General features: G+C 35.5%; 1 protein-coding gene across 4 annotated transcripts in view; it reads right to left on the reverse strand.

Annotated features, from left to right (window-relative positions):
* Nucleotides 1-23,627, reverse strand: part of LRR (capping protein regulator and myosin 1 linker 1 leucine rich repeat protein) — a 124,503-nt gene that overhangs the window by 96,835 nt on the left and 4,041 nt on the right. For 3 of the 4 annotated variants that reach the window (XM_089245681.1, XM_089245682.1, XM_089245684.1), the window contains exons 2-5: nucleotides 13,097-13,230; nucleotides 6,612-6,662; nucleotides 3,528-3,587; nucleotides 3,247-3,374 (exon numbers count right to left, since the gene is read on the reverse strand). In XM_089245681.1, coding sequence (XP_089101807.1) covers nucleotides 3,247-3,374; nucleotides 3,528-3,587; nucleotides 6,612-6,662; nucleotides 13,097-13,230 — 373 coding nt within the window. The remainder of the gene's footprint in view (nucleotides 1-3,246; nucleotides 3,375-3,527; nucleotides 3,588-6,611; nucleotides 6,663-13,096; nucleotides 13,231-23,627) is intronic. The other variant, XM_089245683.1, reaches the window with a different exon arrangement.

Genomic DNA, 23,627 nt, shown 5'->3' on the forward strand with positions numbered 1-23,627 from the left:
GCAAACTGTTGTTTCACCTATACACAAAATGTGGACCATAATTTTGAATTATGACTTCTAGTTATTGTCCATGACCATGAAAAGTAATTACAAAATTATAGTCAGACGTCGTGGCAAGAATGAAGAGAAGCGCCTGCGTGTAAGTCTTTTGCAACAACCTGATTAGCTGCTTGTGAAATGGAGCTATCCGATTGGTCTATTTGAATTTACCACTGATTGCACCACCATGGCTTAAATTCATTACCAGTGGGAATTTAAGAAAATTCAAATAGACCAATTGGATAGCTTCATTTCGCAAGTCAGTCAGGTTGTTGCAAAAGACTTACACGCAGGTGCTTCGCTTCATTCTTGCCACAACAATTGACTTGAACAGACGTATTGTTTTTTTGTTCCACTGAGCAACCGAGATTGAAGATTTGATACTCAATCCAAGTGGAAAACTCGGTCAGTGTGATACTTTTATCCTCTGAAGATGACACCCATAGTGTGTCGAAATACATTAGGAATTTTTTAGTATTTCCTCATTCGTTGCAGATTTTTTTGTGCATTATTAAGCAGTCATCTACTCTTCCATACACTACTTGTTTTGTGGTGGTCGAGTGGTTATAGTGCCGGACTCGTGATGCGAGGATCCGGGTTCGAACCCCACAGTGGTGGTCGGCTGAAGTTGGTTTTCTGTGGTTCCCAACTTCAAGGCGCAAATGCGAGCCGATCTCCCCGTTAAAAAGTCTCGCCACAGAGAGCAACAGTCCTACAACGGTAAATCATTCAACCATAACACTTCACTCATAGTTAGAAAAACTGGGGGCAGATGACAGCACTACACATAACAAGCATTACACAGAAACAAACTTTGCGTCAGGTTGCACTACACGTACACGCACATTCCCGCATGTACCGATTCGTTGGGGGTTCGTTAGTAGGTAGGGCCTCCAAAAAATGGCTCGGGGAACCATGATGTTCTTAAGTCAGCCACCTCGTTGGGCAATTTGCCTGTTGTGGAGTGGTATTTGTATTTGTATTTATTTAACCCTCAAACTACACAAATGAAAAATTAACCTTGAAAACGATAAAATTTCTGCTTTGGCAGAATCAATAATTGCAATCTACAACATTTGTACTATTTGGCAATATATCGATGATTCCCTGCTCAATTAAAACCAATTACATGAATTTTATAGATAGGATTTGGTAAAAAAATAGGAAAAGTAAGACAAAAACTATAAAGTAGGACAAAACCGAGAAAGTAGAGCATTTTACCAAAAAGTAGGATGAATGGGAGCCCTGAGTTGAATAAAATGAATTACGAGTTATATATATTTAATACAGAATCAACTGCTCAACAAGGTGACACCAGTATTGATTACCAAGAGGGGAATTCTAGGTTGTGGTGTCACAGGTATTTTTTCTGAAATAGAGTTGTGAATAAATGGAATAACTTACCTCCGGTGGTCACAAGTTCTAACAAAACTGGTACATTTAAAAAAGAAGTATGATAGAAATAATGCGATAAATTGTGAAGTTATGCATACTTAAATAACACAACCATAATTTTTTATAGGCAGTACATTTATATTTTATCACAATTATTGGTTTTTATTACTCTTAATGGGTTGCTGTATTTTTGATATACACTATGCTTCCAAAAGTTGTGTCCTTTTTGGAGTTTAGACATTTTCTCAAATTTCTAGAAAATCACTGGGCAAATCGTTCTGAAATTATTGGTTATATATACAGTCGAATCCTGTTTTAACGAACACTTTTCTAATCCCCCAAATAAGTTTACATAGGAACAATGCTATGTAACCTGGAATTCCTTTATAATGAAATTTCGTTTTAACGAAGTGATTCCTCCGGTCCCTTGGCGTTCGTTATAATGGGATTTGACTGTATACCTTACATTGTGTGGTACTCACCAGTATATACATACAATATTCTATTCAAGAGATTGCTTGATTCGTCTAGAGTATAAGAACATAAATTTGCTTATAACATAAGTTTTCAACAAATTTTTTAAAAATATACAGAAAACATTACACTATACAAGAGGCATACTGTATAGAAATTTGAAATGTGACAAATTATTATTCAATGAAACAAACATTTTTACTAAATGATTATTAATTGCACATGCACAAAAAATATAAATTTCATTTTTGATAATTTGATTGCCAGATATATAGTGCAATGTATAGTTGCCTGGGTCGTGTCTGGTCTGACAGATATATAGTGCAAGTTATATGAAAATTCCAGCTGAATGTCGTGAAAATTCAGTAAGATTAATACAATATTGTAAGCTGTAATTTTGAAAGTTGCTGGAAATAGCTGAATAATAAGGGATTGCCCACAAATTAGTATACTTTTTTGCTGTTATTCGATTATTTTATGAATAACTCCACAATATTATAGGAATGAGTAAAGACACGTCTAATATGCAATGTAAGAGAAGTGTTTTAGCACAATATGCGTGTATGTCACAACAAACAAACTGAAGTCAAAAGTGAAATAATCGCAAATAATCATACACCAATTTGTGGAAAACCCCTTATCATTCAGTTACTTTTAGTAAGTTTCGAAATTACAGCGCACAATATCGCGTGTATCTTTCTGAATTTCCACGACACATTCAGCTGGAATTTTCATATAATTTGCACTATGTATCTGGCAATCAAATTATCAAAAAATAAAATTTATATTTCTTGCGCATGTGCAATTAATAATCATTTATTAAAAATACTCATACGTCATTGAATAATGATTTGTCACATTTCACACTTCTATAAAGTATGTCCCATGCATAACGTCATGTTTTCTTTAATTTTCATAAAAATTTGTTAAAAACTCACCATGTTATAAGTAAAAATTACGCAATGAAAATTGGAATTTTTATAGGAAACATTTTTATTTTCGTGATTATACGAGCTATTCTTACGAAAATTGCACAGAAATATTAGACAAGGTCATTACAATATTTTTCTAAAGTTGCAAGTCGTTTTCACCTTTTTTTTTAATACAGGGTTAATCAAAAACTTTTTTCCTTACTAATTTTTTTATCGGTCCCCTAAACGCACTCATGATTAAATTTTCACTGGAAATGGTAAGTACCAATATAAAGTATATATGACTGAAATTTCTGAAGGATTTGTCCAGTATATTTCTAGAAATTCAAGAAAATATCTAAACTCCAAAAAGGGCAAACTTTTGGAAACATGGTAAAAAAACATCAATTATCAATGATATACTAACTCCAAAGGCACTTGCGGGAAAATGCTTTTCACAGCTGTACCCAGCTGACTGATCATGTGATCTACATCCTCAGAATCTTGGTCCATTGAGAAAAATGTGAAGACCTTATTATCAACTGTCAGGGATAGCTAAAGGGCAAAAACAATTTTTTGTCATGTCAAATATATTCAAAAAGTATACATTTATTTTCCACACACAAAATATTTCCTTCAAAATTTACACACCTGTGAAATTAAAAGCTAACTGAAGACATACAAAATACAAAAAGTTTTAACATGTACCTGGTTAGTCTTCTTACTTTCAATGGCTTGAATGTCAAGATAATGGAATGTGTGTTCAATCTGTAAATTGGGAGAAAAAAAATCATAAATGTGGTACCTCTCAATAAAGTATGTATGAGAAAACTTTTGAACATTGGCAAGTTCAAGTAAACTATAATGCATAGCATACCCAACCCTGTGCTTGCAAGTGCAATGGTGTCTGCTGTGCTCTTCCTTGGCACCTAGAAGCAACTAATTAGTTGCAATGTTCCATCTTACCAACTATTTCAAATCTAATAGAGTAACCAGTTTTGACAATGAGTTCATACATTGGCACCAGCTACCTTTACGAAACACTACACATGAATTCCTTGGCATATAAAGGGTGGAAACCTCAGACATAGATACAATTCCTCATATTCTGACAAATATTTCATATAAAATTATTACAAGATATACAGAAGACTGGATGTTGTGAAGATATTTATTATTTGAGATGTTAAATTTTTAAGGAAGGAAAAAACTCATCTCTGCCTCTACCGGGAGTCGAACCCGGGTCCCCCGATTGCCGGACGAGTGCTCTGACCACTAAGCTACAGAGGAGATAGAGATGTTCCTTCGCTAGAGCGTATATGTGCCGAACAGAACCGTGCAATGGACGGTGAACGGATCAGCTAATAGCTCATGGATGCCAAGCCACCAGATGGCTATATATATGACATGAATGTCGCTCTCCACTTGTTAATACAAGATATACGGAAGACTGGATGTTGTGAAGATATTTATTATTTGAGATGTTAATTTTTTAAGGAAGGAAAAAACTCATCTCTGTCTCTACCGGGAGTCGAACCCGGGTCCCTTGATTGCCGGACGAGTGCTCTGACTACTAAGTTATAGAGGAGATAGAGATTTTCCTTCGCTAGAGCTATGAGCTATTAGCTGATCGGTTCACCGTCCATTGCACGGTTCCGTTCGGCACATATTTACGCCCTGGCAAAGGAAAATCTCTATCTCCTCTGTAGCTTAGTGGTCAGAGCACTCGTCCGGCAATCGAGGGACCCAGGTTCGACTCCCGGTAGAGGCGAGGCAAAGATGAGTTTTTTCCTTCCTTAAAAAATTAACATCTCAAATAATAAATATCTTCACAACATCCAGTCTTCTGTATATCTTGTATTAACAAGTGGAGAGCGACATTCATGTCATATATAAAATTATTGTTAAATGCTCAGAATCTATTCTTAACTGAAATGCAGTTAGTAATATTGATTTTAGAAATTTATACTATGACGTTTGCAATGAATTTTTTTTAAGATTGTGTTTCTCAGGACAAAAAATAATGTATGGTCATTCTTATGAAATTGGACAAAAATAAATGCCAACCAAAAAATACAAAAAAATTCTTAGGACCTCTCTTTACCTAATGATAAATAAAATATAGACAGCAGTGAAGTTTGTTAAAAATTAATGGTAAAAAAATTGATTTAAGTTTAACCATGTTAAGAGAAAATGCACAATTCCACGTCAGATTTACTTATTCCAACACTAATTTGATGTTTATGCATGACGCAACATGGTCCATCCATTTTGGTTGCTAATTTTCATTAGGGGGAACGATTGTTTTTGTAAATTGCATTTTCATTTCTTTTTTGTGCTATTTGTGTTTCTTGCAAATTTCATGGGAACAAAAGATTTCTAATTTGTTTTTGTTTTGCGGAATCACGAGAGGCGCTCTCAAAGCAGTTTCAGATGAAACATCAGTACAGCTCGATGCAGCAGTCAAGAGAGAAACCTTTTCTACACAAAATCAAATTTTGTGTCAAAAAGGTTAAGAATGTAGTTATCTCTTGAACTTTCTTTTAAATAAATTAGAATTGGAAATTACTTTACAAATTAAATTTATTCTGGATGAAAAGTTTAAGTGATAACTACATTTTAACTTTTTCTACACAATATTCAATTGGTTCAAGTCCTACAACACCAGTTGCCACCTATGTGTCAACTGGTTTCACCATAAATGAAGGAAAAAAGGAAAATTTTCATTTGCCTATAAACTATTGATAAAAATATTCAAAATTATAAAAAAAATATGAAACATTAAAAAGTATTCTGGTCCTAAAAATATATATTATTGAAAATTAGAACATTTTTCTTTTACGATACAAAGTTATCATTGTTAAATTTGAAAAATGGGTTGAGCTTTAGTAGACTAAAGCAGATGTTAGTTGTGTACATATTGTAAAATAAAAAATAATCTTCAGTATCTCATCTTACTATAAAATTCCCATTTATCCAATATTGAAGCTGTTCATTTTAGCCTTCAGATTGTCTTTAAATTTTGTTCAATACCTGGAACAAATTTAATTGTTTTCCATAGAAACCTACAAGAAATAGTGTTTCGGCTAGCAAACATAATTTCAGAACAAATTATCTTCGTTAGCCAAGGTATCAAAATATTGATAAAAATTAACAGTGTCCTTTATCTCTGGCATATAAATATATTAAACGTAAACTGCTGGGGACACAATTTAAGCCAATTTCGTGAGAATGGCCCATATGCAATAAAAACATAAGTGACACCACAAATTTCAATACAGTGAAACCAGTCTAAGACGGACACTGCATAATATGGAAACCTGTCTCAAACACAATCAAAATAGTCCCCTCAAAGCAGAATGTATTGCATTGTTCAGCAATGAATCGGCTAATTGGAAATGTTTTGCAGTAAAAATTCCCATAATGTAATGTAAATAATTATTTTTAATTATTTATTCCCATAATGTTTTCTACATTTTTCTCAAAATTCTTCCAGATTGTTCTGCAGTAGCACCGATTGTTCTGTGACATACTTTGCAGATTTCGGCATATTCTGCTTTCGGGATATAATCTATTCAATGATTAGTGCCTTGACTTGCACCTTTATAAAACGGAAATTTGTCTAAAATTGAATATTATTCAGTCCCTAGACTTCCGCTTTATACAGGTTTCACTGTATAAATTTAATTTTAGGTCAATGAATCAAGTTTCTTCCCCATCAATGTAAATACTGAATTTATGAATGCATGGTAAAACTAGTAGTTTAAACAAAAAGTATGGAATTTTAAATACTTTAGTTGGTACTTTGGCTGTGAGGATGAATAGCCTACAAGCTGAGAATGCCTGAAAAAGAAATTTTATTGAGATGAAAAATAAAAGAAATACCACCTGATAACAACAATGTACAGGGTTATTCAAAATGATGTACGGTATTTTAAAATACAATAATAAACTCATTTTCAAACATACACTTACCAATTGGGGTTTAAAATAAAGAAAAACTCAAACATTTTTATTTTATGGCATTATTAATGTTCTATATACCTTTTTCAAGTGATGTGGACAATGTACAGACGATAGTCTAGTTCTTGACAAATTTGTTTGAGCATGTCTGGTGTTACAAGTTCAGAGCATTACATATGCGTGTTTTTAGGTCATCTAAGTTGAGTGGTAGTGCTTGCAGCTTCCAGTTTGGAGGAGCACCATCCAGTTGCAAGACAAAGTCATTTGAATCTTCCTCTAATTGAGGAAACAGCCAGAACTCTAACATATCAGGATATGTGTTGCCATTCACTGTTTGTTTCACCAAGAAAGAAACATACCATTTTGTCTCAGAAATTGCACAAGACATTCATTTTAGCAGAATCTGTTCATGCTCCACGGTATAGTGTGGGTTTTTAGTACCCCAGATATGCTGTAACGTGTCTATAGACACTTCACTTTGTTAAGCCGCTGTGGTGGTCGAGTGGTTATAGTGACGGACTCGCGATGCGAGGATCCGGGTTCGAACCCCACAGTGGTGGTCGGCTGAAGTTGGTTTTCTGTGGTTCCCAACTTCAAGGCGCAAATGCGAGCCGATCTCCACGTTAAAAAGTCTCGCCACAGAGAGCAACAGTCCTACAACGATAAATCATTCAATCATAACACTTCACTCATAGTTAGAAAAACTGGTGGCAGATGGCAGCACTACACATAACAAGCATTACAGAGAAACAACAAAAACTTCACGTCAGGTTTCACTACACGTACACGCATATTCCCGCATGTACCGATTCGTTGGGGGGTTACGAGGGGGTGTGTGGTGTAGTAGTAGTAGGTAGGGCCTCCAAAAGGATGGCTCGGGGATCCATGATGTTCTTAAGTCAGCCACCTCGTTGGGCAATTTGCCTGTTGTGGTGTTGTATTTGTATTTAAAGGGTGCTATTGTCCCCAGCTGGTCCGGTTGTAATGCTTTTAATTAAATTTCAATTTTTCTAAAGAAAAATCTGAGTTTTGCAGTTCAGCTCTGATGAACGGCTGCCCCTTTTGGTAGGTTTCTGAATGGTGAAAACCAGAGGTGTTTCAGGGTATCGTGCCAATTAACTGCTGATGGTGATGTCCAGTTCTTCTCCATCTTCCAACATATGTGGTGGTTTGATCGATCATTTGGAGAGCTTCCAATGGACGCCAATTGCCAATGACGTGAACTCCTGAACTCGATTCCTTGATTTGTCCCTTCACCTTGATCAGACTTGTGCCATGTTTGCTACCTGAACTTGGAGCTTCTGGGTTCTCAGAAAGAAATTGGATTCTCGGCTGATGAACTATCATGGGTGAGATAACAGTTTGACTGAACTAAATCTTTGAATGGAGTTTGCAATGAAAAATTTGTCTTAAGTCGAAATTAACTAAAAGTTTAAATTGTAAAGGTAATGTTTTAAAATATTTAACAAAATAAAGTAATTAAAGTGGATAAAAACTTATATTTCCTTCTTGTTGTCTGCTTTAACCAGGGTTGATAAAAACTTTTTTTTGAAAAAAAAACAACAGAAAACCAGGTTTTTTTGGTTTTAATAACATTTACATTAAAAACAATAAAATTTCTAAAAAATCATTCAAACTTCTAATAATTAATTAAAATAAAATGATTATTATTGTAATTTACACAATTCCCATATTAATCAATCTATAAATATATCTTACATTTTAATAAAAACTAACTTTTGCAATTTAATTATTTTATAGCTTAACTATAAATATTAATTTTATGTTTGAGAATTCTTAATGTTATTATTAACCCTATAATAAATATGTTTTCTCCAGTTACTTTCAATATGCTTAATTAGGACTCTATTTTGGAAATAATATGATAAAAACTAAGCAATTACTGTGTGTTCAATGAAGCATAATTAATGCAATTTAATTAGCAATGATTTACAATATGCAGGGTGATTATAACTAAAGTTCTGATATCAAAACACTAAAATAAAAACCACTGGTCAGAATGACTTGAAAATTTGCACGAATATTCCTGAAGCAATGAAATTTTGTATGGCGAAGGGGGAAAAATACTTAAAAATGTAAAATAGATGACGCTGTACTGATTCAGCACCTGCATGATGGATATGATAACCAGTCAAGGCAAAATGATAATGCAATTAGCATGGCATGATTTCTTTTTCATGGAAACATCACAAAAATCAAGTCATTTATGTTAAATATGTTGTCCACCATGTTCTGGCTGTGAGGTGGAAGGGCAAAAATGCTTGTTCAACTACGGATCAGAGTATGTTATGGTAATGATGAGTGGAGGTGCTTTCAATTCACCAAAGTTTACAATTCGATCACTGCATATAAAATTTTTGGGGTATCCTCAAAGCCAAAAGTTGCAAGGGTTATAGTAGCGTTCACCTGTCCGGTGACTGGCCAGGTGTCATATCTTGTTATTGTCAAAATGGTTCTTAAGCAGCTGCTTTGCTGGTGTTGCTATGTGCATCTTGATAAGTTATGCTATCCACCAGGCCTGGACAAATCGGAAAAAAAATACAGGTTTTTTTTACCAAATTTGTTAAGAGCGAAGCATGTTTTCTCCCAAGAAAAGGTCCTGGGTAATTTTTTCTTTTTTTACTTTTCCGGGACTTTATGACCCATTCTCATGTTGGAAGAAACATTACAAAATCAAAAAACAATTGTCTCATACTTACACTTCATTCTAGCAATAATGCATATAAAATTTTAGGTGCCAAAACCCATTTTCTAGTCACCCCGGCATCTGGGATTTGTCCAGCCCTGCTATTCACACATTGATGCTGTTGGAAGTGCCAAAATGATATGGTTGCACAAAATAGATTATACCGCTGGCCAAGTATAGCATCATCTATTTGTGCATTTTAAAGGTTTTTTTTTCTTTTGCCAAAGAATATTCCATTGCTTCATGCAGTGGATCCGTGCAAATTTTCAAGCTATTCTGACCAGCAGTTCTTAATCATGTTTTGGAATCAGAACTTTAATTATAATCACTCTGTATATAGCTGATCATTTTTTATAAATCACTTACTACTGTACATCCTAACCATACGGTGACCCAGTCCATATTCCGAAGAATTTCTAACTGAAAATTATTTGGAGAGGACACTTCACAAACTGGCCAATTTCGGGCTTTTACTACTGTATGGTAGGACCTTGATTAGCTAGAGGTAATTTTAAAATATGTAAAAATAATAATTCAATATTAAGCCTGGTGGCGATATACAGTATGAGATGTGCTGCCTCCTATGAAAAAAAAATGAAAATGTGTGTGAGGTAATGTAACCACTAGTACACTGGTCTTTGTCCTTTAGGAGCAACTGGTGTCTTTTTGAATTATAAGGCCACCTGCCCTTACCGCGGCAGTAAAGTCACTATTGCTGCTGCTTCTTTGAGAAGGAAAAAAGCCTAAGAGATAATACACTACCACTACATATGTGTGATGCAATCCTCATTCATGAACAGTGATTCCCAATGGGCAATGGAATGTTCCAGGGGGTGGTAGAAAGTACGGGTATAGCATAGGATCCTATGGGTTAGATTGTGTTGAAGGGCGATGGGAGAAAAAAATTTCTGAAGAAGCGGATGATGGGACAAAAAAGGTTGGGAAACTATGTTCATGAATTTGCTTAAGATTCAGAATGTAGAAAATGCAGTAAGAATGACAAATTTTGAAACAGTATATAATTTTCAGCAACTAAGATACTTAATGTGAAAGAAAATTTATATTCAGGCCTGAGATTTTTTTCAAAAAAACACTTATATCATTTTACACCATTGAAAGATATGCCATCAGAATGTACCCCAAGGATAGAAAATGTGGTAAGAATTAATCATTTTGGCTAATAATGAATGAATGATATTTTTCAGGGGAAAAAATTATATTTAAGCCACATTTGTGATTTTTTGAAAAAAACCGCTTGGTTAAAACTGTGGTTTACACCAAACAACCCAGGCTTTAACTAAGGATAATTCGAACCGGGCAGGTAATCCAAAGGAAGGTTACAATGCACATTGTGGCAGTTTACTTTCCCATTGATATGGAAAGTTACCTCGCCAACTGAATACGAGGCAGGCAAAAAAATCATTGTCATTTTACATTTTTCCTGTATATTTCTGGAAAAACCCAATCACTTTTACTTGTCTGTTGGAAATAAAGCATGAATTATCTACAATCCGTAAGGTTTCATTTGCGATAGTTTTCACACAACACACTTGTTTGGGCGGGCGTCCTAGTTCATTATATATATACCCGCTTTGTTTATAGATTTCTTTGGGTCGAGTATAAATGTCGCGTTTATCTTTTCAATGATCTTGTTACTAATAGGTGGTGTAACATTACATGTTACCTCTGGAAAAAAAAACACCATATTCAGTCATTAGTTTCCGTATTCTTATATATTTTTGTCATACATTGAAGACTGACCAAGTCTTTAATGTTGGTGTTTTATTGTTACATTTCTATTATGATTTTCCTATAATGTTCAGAAGTGATGTCCTAATTACTATGTTATGTCTGGACGCCGATTTGCTATGATGGTCCTGCATAACCGAAAAACCTCCTATATATTGCTGCATGTGTGCTTTGATTGTGCTTTTTCTCTTCTACTTGTATTTTTGCAGTCAATCAATGTCAGAATTCAGCACGTGTCTCAATAGTGCAATGCGATTGGCAGTCGGTCCCTTTGCCGCTGTGGAGTCATGTGGGCGTCGTGCTAGACTCTTGTCCTGAGGATCCATGTTCAAACCCCATTGGTGGCGCAGTGGTGGTCACCTGAAGTTGGTTTCTGCAGTTTTCCAGCTTCGAGGCAGGAATGTGTACCAGTTCCTATTTGAAAAAGTCTCTCCACAGAGAGCAGGCAGGCCTATAACATGATACTTATAAAACATGAAAATTCAAGCATTTCCATCTTTACTTCAGAAAATGGAAGCCAGATGGCAGCGTGAACACGAAACAAGCGCACTTCTACAATATAAATACATTAGGGCCAAGCACATACACTCAGAACACACATTTTCTCTCTCTCTCCGGCATGTGTCAATTCATTAGAAATTCCGTAGAGGAATGTGTATGAGGTGCATGTTCGGTTAAGTGGTAATAGTAGCAGTCCCTTTAAAGGGTCATGTTCAATGCCATGAACTAGTGCACCAGTTTCTCGACAGGGGTTCATCTTGGCGGTGAAACACGCTAAGATCCACAATTATGGTGTAGTGAAATTATGTTCTTTGTGTGCAATTGTTGTCTACACTCATGTTACGTGGAACCTCTCGTCCATTCTTGGCTGGCGTGATGATCAGTGCAATGTCCAGATGGTTCCTTTGGAGTAGTGTCTCGTGTAGACGGACACGACTGTAAGTGGAATTCCTTGGCATGATTGTGCGTGTCATTCAACGCCCAGAGGGAGACTTGATCATGTCAGCATGACCAATGGGAAGGTGGTATCAATATACGGACTCAAAGGTCTTATGGACTAAAAGCCTCACTAGTGCGGGATGGAGAACTATTTTCCTGACTGTCGTCAGTTGGTGAGACATTTTAATTTGTGTGCAATAATAAATTACTAAATTCTAAATCGTAATTTTATATGTTAAATTATTTAAACAAGAATCACATGTCAAATTTAATAGTTTTGTGTAATATTTTGAACTGTACTGATAATAAATGTCTGTTCAAGTGGGAAAATTGTATGTGTAATTTCTTACAGCCAGCTGCAGGATAATTATTTTTGGGAAAATCAAAAATTGAACCGGGAGTGTACTGTAACAGTCCAGTGGCCTCCTTATGCTTTTGCCTTTACAGACAACTTGTTTCTTCAAATTGGTAATACCACTTAAAAATGCTTTTGTCAATAAGACTATGTTTTACAAAACATCTATAAAACGCACGTTGGGCTAAAATTAGATTCCATTTTCGCATACTGCAGGACGCAAAATGCATTTTCTTTGACACTCCATCTTTACGATAGTAACGCCACAAGTCAAGGGGAATTTGAAAATGTTCGAGTTTCCCTTTATTTTAAACCCGTACAGGGTAAGTATGTTTAAAAATGAGTTTATTATAGTGTTTTAAAATATCGTACATCATTTTGAATAACCCTGTATAATGCAAAATAACAATCAATATACACACAGATAAAAGATCATATTACATATTAAAAAATGTCTGATGCAAGACTTCTAAAAAGAAAATACATATGATCAATCATTAATATGACCTACATGAAAATGATATGTTAATCTATATATCAAAATGATTTTCTAAGAAAGCTCACCAGGATCCGGCTCTCTGTTTTCTCTGGCTTTGTTTCCATTTTTACAGGGCATTTCAATGAAATTTTCACATTTCTTCCCAAAATATGCCTGATGCTCTCTACAAAAATCGAATCAAATAGCAATATTGGAATAGCTAGAATTTTAGAAGTCAAAGTGATTAATAAGTCATCGCTCAGCAAACAAAAAAAAAAAAAAAAAAAATATATATATATATATAAATAAAAGAAAAATCACTGATATTAGTGATTTACAGAGTAGAAAAAATGATTATGAAACTCGCACATCTGATTCTTCATTAAGGTCTATTCATACACCTCTGTTCAGTCTAAATTTGGCATTTAGTCTCTAATGCATAAGGAACATATTACGATCAGATTCCGAATTGCACCTGATGTGTGTAAGAGTACTAATAATAAATTGGTTAAAGGAAAATTTTCTTTTTTGAAAGGGACAAGACAAATCTCTTGGAATGGAGATGCGCTGGTGTGTGAATAGGCCTTGATTCTACTAGCACCGAAGCTTCTTAGAAGCCATAAAACAAGTATAATGTTATACTTGAAGGTCAGATGAACTTCCAGCACCAGGAAACCTAATATAATGCAGGACTACTATTTGACATCCCAAAATTCTTGGGACTGTATGCATAAAATTACCAAATAGGTTATCGATAGATTTTATTCTATTTGTCAATCCATCATCCGATAATGAGAGAAGCCGACTATATTTATCAGGAATATGCCAGTCCAAAAATGATGTCACTTTCTGCTATTACGATGAGGGTTTCAACAGCCAGCTGTTGAAAAACCTTTGTTATGTCATAGTTCCTTGAGGATTGGTTAGATGTCGCGGTTTCATCACATTGGAATCTTATAACCCTGATTTGGGGGATCCTGTTTGACAGTTGGCCCACACAACCATTCAAATTCCACACCTCACCCTTATTTATTTACAGCAATAGACAAAACTAAATAACATAAATGTTATATTGCTTGTCATCTGGTGGGGGTGAGGGATTGTCAATCAATAAATACATGTAAAACCAAGTATGATAATCCCATCAAGCACAGCAATGAAGGCAAACTTGAAATGTAGAAAGAAAAGAGCAAAAAATTTACAGCATCTAACCAATGGCAGCACTATTACTATTTGACCATACATGCACCTCCTACACATTTCTCTATAGAATTCACCATTAGAACACTGAAACATGCATAATATTCTGACAATATAAATATGTAAAGGCCACACATAAGTTTGTAACATTCAAAACATTCTGGCATGCTCCTAATCTTTGAAAATTCCTTAAAGGAATGTTAAAGAGATGCATGCAGATCTCCTCGTTGAAAAGTCTCACCCCAGAGAGCAACAGGCCTACAACAGTACAAATATTCAAAACACCACACTTCACTTAGAATTTTAATATATATGGCACCACTAAAAATTCACACATAAAACTGTATACACATTCGTATTGTTAGGCACACACAAACTTCTGGCACAACTCAATCAGTAGTAAATTGCTTATGGCCATATACCAGAGTTGGGCTCGGTTTGAAAGAAAGTGCTATTAAGTATAGCTTATAATAATGAAACTTTTGACAAGAAAAAAAATTGACAACATAAACCAATAACTGTAAACAAATTTTTCCCATCTTATGATATGTATTGGCCAGTTCCATAGGGGCCTACATTGCAGTAGTGATAACAATAACTGAATGATAACACTATCCTTGATTCCAACAAGCAACACCTACAGTCAGGGTTGGGCTTCTTCCGGGACAGTGGAAGAAACTGAAAAAATGTGCATTAATTACAGTTTAGTTGATGTACACATAATTAATGCTTGTTGTTTCACCTCACTTGTTGTGAAATAATATTAAGTAACAGTTGCTGTGGTTATAGTGACGGACTCGCGATGCGAGGATCCGGGTTCGAACCCCACAGTGGTGGTCGGCTGAAGTTGGTTTTCTGTGGTTCCCAACTTCAAGGCGCAAATGCGAGCCGATCTCCCCGTTAAAAAGTCTCGCCACAGAGAGCAACAGTCCTACAACGAAAAATCATTCAATCATAACACTTCACTCATAGTTTGAAAAACTGGTGGCAGATGGCAGCACTGCACATAACAAGCATTACAGAGAAACAAAAAAAAAACTTCACGTCAGGTTTCACTACACGTACACGCACATTCCCGCATGTACCGATTCGTTGGGGGTTCCGCGGGGGGTTGTGGGCGGGGTGCATGTGTGGTGTAGCAGTAGTAGGTAGGGCTCGTAGGTAGGGTAAAAAAAAAAAGGGCTCGGGGATCCATGATGTTCTTAAGTCAGCCACCTCGTTGGGCAATTTGCCTGTTGTGGTGTTGTATTTGTATTTGTATTTGTATGTTTTATAAAAACATTTTTTTTTACATTTAATTATAAATATCTCACCAAGGTGTGCAATATTTAATTTTCCAATAAAGCACACATATTAAAACAAATGATTTCAATTGCCGCTCAAAATGTTAATTCGAGTATAAAAAATATTATACAATTTAAAGTATAATTAATAGATGTTTATAGAAAATAGTTTCATATGTTCAGCACATTTATTCAATTACCTGGCAATATATAACTATAAGGAGTAATATGTCGTGTTTAACAAAAATGTAAAAGTATTTTGGGAATTATCATAGGACTTACATATGATCGACAGGTGTTCCCTATGCAATAAGACCAAAGCTGCTGGGAGACATCAGATATAACAGACAATTGAAATGTTTAGAAACATTTTTAATTTTAATGTTTTTTCATCATTATGTGTGACTATCTCCATGAGGTGGGCAGAAGCATACTTGACATAATTTGAAATTTTAAGCACCCTTTCAAGCTCTGCAGAACTCAAAAAGAATTTCCTTGTCTTTTGCATTCATTCATTCTACGCTGAGAAATTGATTACAGCATACAACTGCTAAAAACTCTTCTTTTTTTTTCGATGTTGCACTACAGTGAGGAAAATGAGGATTTTTATAATATTGTCTGATATTTTGTAATTATTATTTATATATAATAATAATCTGTTTTCTAACTACCTTTAAAGTAAGATAAAAAATTTTCATTTTCCAATAGTATGGAAGAGAGTCATTTAATAAATTAATAATGTTTGTTTTGTTGCTTAAAAACCTGTTGGTTATAGTGACGGACTCGTGATGCGAGGATCCGGGTTCGAACCCCACAGTGGTGGTCGGCTGAAGTTGGTTTTCTGTGGTTCCCAACTTCAAGGCGCAAATGCGAGCCGATCTCCCCGTTAAAAAGTCTCGCCACAGAGAGCAACAGTCCTACAACGGTAAATCATTCAACCATAACACTTCACTCATAGTTAGTAAAACTGGGGACAGATGACAGCACTACACATAACAAGCATTACACAGGAACAAACTTTACGTCAGGTTGCACTACACGTACACGCACATTCCCGCATGTACCGATTCGTTGGGGGGTTCCGCGGGGGGGGGGGGGTGTAGCAGTAGTAGGTAGGGGGCTCGGGGATCCATGATGTTCTTAAGTCAGCCACCTCGTTGGGCAATTTGCCTGTTGTGGCGTTGTATTTGTATTTGTATTTGTATTTGTAAAAGTTCAATTAGATTGAAATTAGATGAATGGATTTTAAACTTTCAATGAAATTTCTCTAGGTCTTGATGAAAAGCTTCAGCTAGATATGTGATCTTGGTCAAAAGACATAATTTTTCTAATTGATTTTGCATGTGCATAGTTAAATTGTCATAGGCCTAATTCAAATTTATTAGAAGTGTTAAAATGTATTTGCCATATCTTACATTGTAGGGCAAATGATGAATACGGAAGGAAGACTGACTTCTACTTGGAAGAAGCAGGGTTGGCAGTTTTTTCCAAGCAGAAGAAACTATTCAACTCTTCAAAAGACTGATGCAGTTATTAATTTGCATACATAATTAAATTAGAGAAATAAAATTTACTTAATGTTATAAAAAATATACATTTGCTATATCTAAAGCATAACTTCTAACTTATATGACAAATTATTGAAGGAAAACTAGTCTCTTCCACTCGGAAGAAATCTATTTCTTCCAGTCGGTTTTTTCATGGTTTTCCACTTCGGAGAAACTGTCCAGCCCTGCCTACAGTACTACTTGACCGGAAACCTTTTTAGGGAATCGGCATACATTGTGGACGATGTATATTCTGACTCCAATTGATGAAGCGGTTGATAATATTTAAGTTCATTTAATTTTAGAAAACTATTTACACAGGTTAACAATATTAATTTCACATAATAAAAAAGGAGAAACTATACACTTGCGCGAGAGCAACTCACTGAGGAAGAAGTAAGTCACGCAAGGGAAACAGTTCGCTTGTCCCCTTTTTTCGCCTCTGCCACCCACGCATCAGGAGGTGCGCATATGGGGACGAGAGATGATGCAACACCTTTGTAAAATCATTCCTCCGAAGGACTTCAAATGAATTAGTGCATGTTAGAATGCATGTGTTAGATGTGCATGTGTTGTACACCAAACAGTTTGTTTTGGACTAATCCCTGTTATGCGTTCCAGAAGTACTGCCATCTGTCTACCAATTTGGGTGTTTATTTGGCCTGTCTGTATCATGGACTTTGAATGTTGTAGGCCTGAGTGTCCACTGATAAGACTTTTCTTTAAATGGGAACTGAGTTTGCATTCATACTTTAAAGTTAGAAAATCAACTTCAGCCGACCAATCATTGCACCAATTTTGAAGATCATACCCAGATCATTGCAATGCGAGTCCATCATGATACTTACTTGAGGCAAGCGTGCAAGCATTTAGTAATAAAAATATCAATTTCATGTCCTCCACTAATTGCAACCCTGGTTGTGTTGGTCCTGCTGTGATCAATTTGATCATTTGTGTTGCACCCCAATCATTTTCTGCACATGAGGTCTAATTAGACCGGGACTCATTGAGTACTGAATTGAGTTCATTACTTAATCAAAATGGCACAATTTAATCAACTTTTTTCCACATCTCGCTGAGAGGTTTGTGCTAACCCTGTGGTGGAAGACTTGCTGCTGTAGCAATTCCTACATCATGTTGCCATCGTTTCTGGTATACCTCCATATCAAGAAAGATTCTGACAAAGATTAATAGAGTATCAATACATCTTTTCCTTTCAAGCAGTTGCTCGATAGCTTCTTACACTGTCATCCTGACCTGAAATCGTCATGATTGCCTCACAGTACTGGTCCTTCCATTTTGACGTCTTCGGATTATGTCTTGATAACACTGGCTCATCTTCAACTGAAATGTTAGAGCATTCAGCGTCTTTACCATCAGATTCTGACTCACACCTCAAGATTTGAGTTCACTCACATGCACAGATGACCTTTCATTGTTGACTCCAATTCAGTCTCTCGATACATGTCGTTCGGTAACACCGCTGTAACCGTCATCGGTCCTCTATACTTTTGTTGAGTCTTTGTCGGTTATCCCATGGCTCTCAGACTTCTCTTCATAACAACCACCTCGCCTGGTTCGAATACTATTGTAGCACATCTGTGCTTATCGAAGCTGTTCTTCATCTTTCGTTGATTTGCTGTGATTATATCTCGAGCTTCTTTTTGTACTTCCTTTGGATTCATCCATGAGTTATTCTCATCTTTTAACCGTCTCAACAATCCATCATTGAACATTAGAGAATATCCATGCAAAATCACATATAAAACACCATTTGATGAATAGTTAACAAAAACTTCAGTTACATCCTCAACACATACTATCCTCATTCTTTTCTTCCACCTTTTCTTCTTTTTCTGCCTTATCACCCTTTTCTTTCTTGTTTTCCACCTTTCGCAAGAAGTCTTCTGTTCATCCTTCCACTTTAAAATAACATACAATAAATAGTTTTCCCTCTATCATCCATCTTTCTGAAAAGTTGGTTATTCTTCAGCTCGTACCCAAGAACTAATTGTATCTCTTCCTTGGTCCACGTCAATTTTCTGTAGTATTTCTATCTGTTTCTTCAGTTCGTCATCTGAATGCTGGATCATTAGGATTTGATCTTACTCAGTGAGAGTGAAGCATATTTCTAGTTTCTGATCAATAAATGAGTCTAGAGTAACCTTTGGTAACAATACTAGTCCATCCTCCACGTCATCTGTTCTGGCATCAAGGACCTCCATCATTGCACCGTCAACTTCTTCTGGATTCATGACCATCAGCTCTATTGTCTTCTCCTCAGTTCCAACATCTTCTCGAGCACATGGCAACTCGCATGCCACACATGCAATCTTTCCCCCCCCCCTCCTGGAAAACTCTATTTCTGGCAACATCAGACAGTTCCGTCCAACCATCAAATCATACGACTGTGCATTATCATTGACGACCAACACATCCACAATAGTTTCCAAATCCACGTTAAGGTTCTCAATTGCAACTGTTGATGGCTTCACCAAATCTCCATATCCCAACAATTCTTCTGATTTCGGCACATACTTGAGCTTCAGTCTTCCACTATAGACTTCAACAGTCACACTACTTCCAGTGTCGATCAAACATGAGATGAGACGTCCATCACTGATCCTAGCATTTTTGATGCAGTTCCCTTTGTAACAATCAGCACAACCTCCCATTTGCTGTCAAATTCACTTTCTTCGTTGCAGTCTGATCACAATGGTTTTGAATATGATTGGCCACACCACACAGGTGACACATGTTAAGTTCTTCTTTCTCAGACAATCACATGAGACATTACCCAGGTATCCACATGAAAAACATTTGGGCTCCCAGTGTGATCACTTATCATCTCTCGGAACCATTGACCTGACACGTTGTTCCTTGCCATCGCCCACAACTTCACTTTATAGTTCCAGTTCAAAGTCCTTTCCATCATCCTATCTCTCCTTAGATCTATGTGTACAATTTGCTCCTGAGCAACAGTTCTTCGGCGAACATCTACTATTTGGTCAACCCAAAATCCTGATCTTTGTTCATCAGTCCCAATGACCTTGTGACTTTTCACATCCTCAAACTTGGATCTCACACTTTCATATTCACTCCGTGCGGAGGCTTTCTGCCTCCACAGCTCTATAGCATTAGAAAATGTTGGTAGAGCTGCGGGTTTGGACGCGGCTTTACAAATTGTCTTTCGCGCACAGACAAAACAAATCGGCTAAGAGTTTGTCTCATGAACTCTCCCACATGTGTATAAAAATTCATTGTTACAGTAAAGATCGATGAAATTTTATAAAAATAAATAAAACACCACAAGAAACTCAAAGAAACAATTTTTTAAACTGATTTCCATAGTATTGAGAGTCTCCCATATCTTTGTAGTTCACTGCGGCCGTTCTGAGAAATTACAGACAATCTGTAGCAATTGGCAACTCCGTAATGTGAGAGGCATAAAAGCGAGATTTATACCAACATGAAATTACCATTAAATTTAAACAAAAAATTTTGGAGTAAAAGAAAAATCATCCTCATGATATAATATACAGCTGAGGAAGTCCAGTGTCCACTTTGACCAGTGACCTATTTAGAATATTTGAGATATCTTTCTCTCAGTTAAACATTTCATTGCACTGTTACAATGATGTCCACTCTGTTACAGGAAGCATTTTTACAGTTCACAGGTAAAAAAATTTACGAACACTCCAAACTAAGATGTTAAATTACCAACCATTTGTCTGTCAGAAATAAAAAGTTTTGATTTTAAGTAGCTAAATACGTAAAAAATAAACTTTTCCATGAGCTATTTCGAAGAAATCATGAAAAACCATCAAAACAACAGAAATTTTTTTTTTTTTAAATTGCTTTTTTTCAGTATATGTAAAAGAAATAAGCTGATTTCATTATTATAAGAGACTAGCTGATACCCGGCGACGTTGCCCGCCCCGCAAAAAAATTATATATGTATACCTTAATAATTATTTAACAACTGGCAGCTGGAGTTGAACATTTTTATTCTCAGTTTTGTCACCGTAGTTGTTGTTCTCAGCTATTAGTGACGTCCCATGTCCAGCGAATATTATTCAAACGCGTTTTAAGCATTTTCTAAATTGAAACTATACCTATACTATGGGCGATTGATGAGATAAAGGCAGCATTAGCACTTACAGGATAACCTGTATATAGGCTAGCAGAAATACCCGGCGATCTTCCCGGGTTTTTTGCAATTACTGGTAGGATTGGAAAAGTGACAAACCGTTATAAAGGAGTAAACTGTTATAATAACAGAATTAAAGGTGTGACTAACCATTGTAAAGGCATATATTCATGTCTGAAACGCATTGTTGGAAACCACGGTAACCAAAGTAAACGTTCCAAAAGTGATTGTTGAGGCCCCAAAACCATTGTTGCCCGACAGTTTTTTGCCCATTTCGGGCATTTGCCCAGCTCTGACGAAGTTTTAAAGTAGCCTACGGTTCAATCCCGGACCTGTTTGGTATATATGCAAAATCTGGCGACGATCGGTCTAAAACTGTAGATTTGTATAAAGAGCATACATACATACTTTCACATTTATATATAAGATAAAAACAGCAGAAATAATTATTTTTCAATGAGATATTTGTTTTCATAACAGAGTGGACAAAAATCCGACTTTCGGCCATGAAACCCAAAAAATAAAATATTACAAAATGAAAGTGAAAAATATTTATGAAATATTAAACTTCAAGTCATTGGCTATAATTTGATATCAATTTTATTTTGAAAATTCAACTTTGAATTTTTCATTCCAAAAATGTGGAATGTACACTTTTTTTGGGAATGACTCGTATACATTTTTGAAATTGTTCATAGAGATGTAAATGTGGATTGCAATTTTTTTTCTGTCACACCCTAGAGTGCCCCTTCATCGCTGCTCGCTGCACTTCTTTGGAACGTGAAAGTAGATGATGCTGTACTTGGCCAGCAGGATAACACCATTTTGCGTAACCACATCATTTCCACACTTCAACATCAGTGTAGATAGTACCACTTTTATCAAGATGCACATTGCAATACCAGCAAAGCAGCTGCTGAAGAATCATTTTGACAACAGGATGACATGACACCTGGCCGTCAATTCACCTGACCTTGCAAGTTTTGGCCTTAAGAATACCCCAAAATATTACACGCAGTAGTCAAGTTGCAAACTCTGGTGAATTGCAAGCACATCCACATAATGACATACTCTGATCTGTTGTTGAACAAGCATTTTTGTGCTTTCACCTCATAGCCAGAACACACACAGTGGACAAGATATATTTAACATTTCTTAAGTAAGTTGTAGTTTTATTTGTTCAATTATTTCATTTTTGTGATGTTCCCATGAATTATGAAATCGTGCAATGCTAATTAAGTTATCATTTTGCCCTGACTGGCTATCATTTCCATTCTGCAAGCGAATTTCCCATATGTTGGGTGAGTACAATGTCGTTAATTTTACATTTTTTAATTTTTTTTTCCCATTTAAAATTCCATTGCTTCAGGAATATTCATGTAAATTTCGAAGTCATTCTGATAATGGTTATTTTTTAAAGTGTTTTGAAATCAGAACTTTAGTTATAATCACTCTGTATATCGTAAATCATTGCTAATTAATCTGCATTATTTGTGCTTCATTATATACATATTCGCCTAATTTTACAGTTTTTGCAAAATAGCTTCCTAATTAAACATACTGAAAGTAACGAGAAAAAACCTTTATACTATATGGTTAATAATAACATTAAGAATTTTCAAACACAAAGTAATTCATAGAGCTAAGCAAAAAAATAATTGCAAAAGTGGATTTTTTGTTAAAATGTAGGAAATATTTGTAGATTAATTAATATAGGAATAGTGTTAATTACATTAATAAACATTTTATTTTAATTAATTATTAGAAGTTTGAATGATTTTTCAGAAATTTTATTGTTTTTAATGTTAATGCTATTTAAACAAAACAAACCGGTTTAAACCAAAAAAATGGTTTTTTACCAACCCTGCCACGAGAGAACCTATAAGCCTGCGCATTATGGTTATGAAGTACCCAAGACTTGGCCATCGAGAGATCTGATCACTTGTCTCACCAAATTATGCAGACGTTTAAGGATTTAAAAGTTCTTTCTGGTGTCAGATTACTTATCAAATCATCACATTCCAATACTTCATAACCAACTTATTCCTCTGATCTTTTCTTCCTCGGATAAATAATTTACTTAAGGGGTAAGTAATTCTCAGGTTCCGAAGTGCAGCGAGCAGCAACGAAGGCACTCAAGGGTGTGACAATAAAAAGCTTGCAATCTGCATTTACATCTCTGTATGAACAATGACAAAAAATGTATTAATTCACAGGGTAGTTACTTTGAAAAAAAAAAAACCAAATAAACAGATTCTATCTGTATTAATTCTTCCATAATAAAAGTATCAAAACTTTTTCAATGTAGTAGTATTTTAAGCAGCTAAAGCCAGCTACACTAGGAAAACACAGCTTAAGGTCTTTTACCAGGGCTGGACAAGCGACAGGTTGCCATGGTGTCTAAAAAATTGGTATTGGCGGCTAAAATTTTCTTTGT

Source organism: Pholcus phalangioides, unplaced genomic scaffold (genome assembly GCF_987345545.1).
Source record: "Pholcus phalangioides strain wild (caught in Gottingen) unplaced genomic scaffold, Ppha-v1.0 ptg000016l_1, whole genome shotgun sequence".
NCBI lineage: Eukaryota > Metazoa > Arthropoda > Arachnida > Araneae > Pholcidae > Pholcus > Pholcus phalangioides.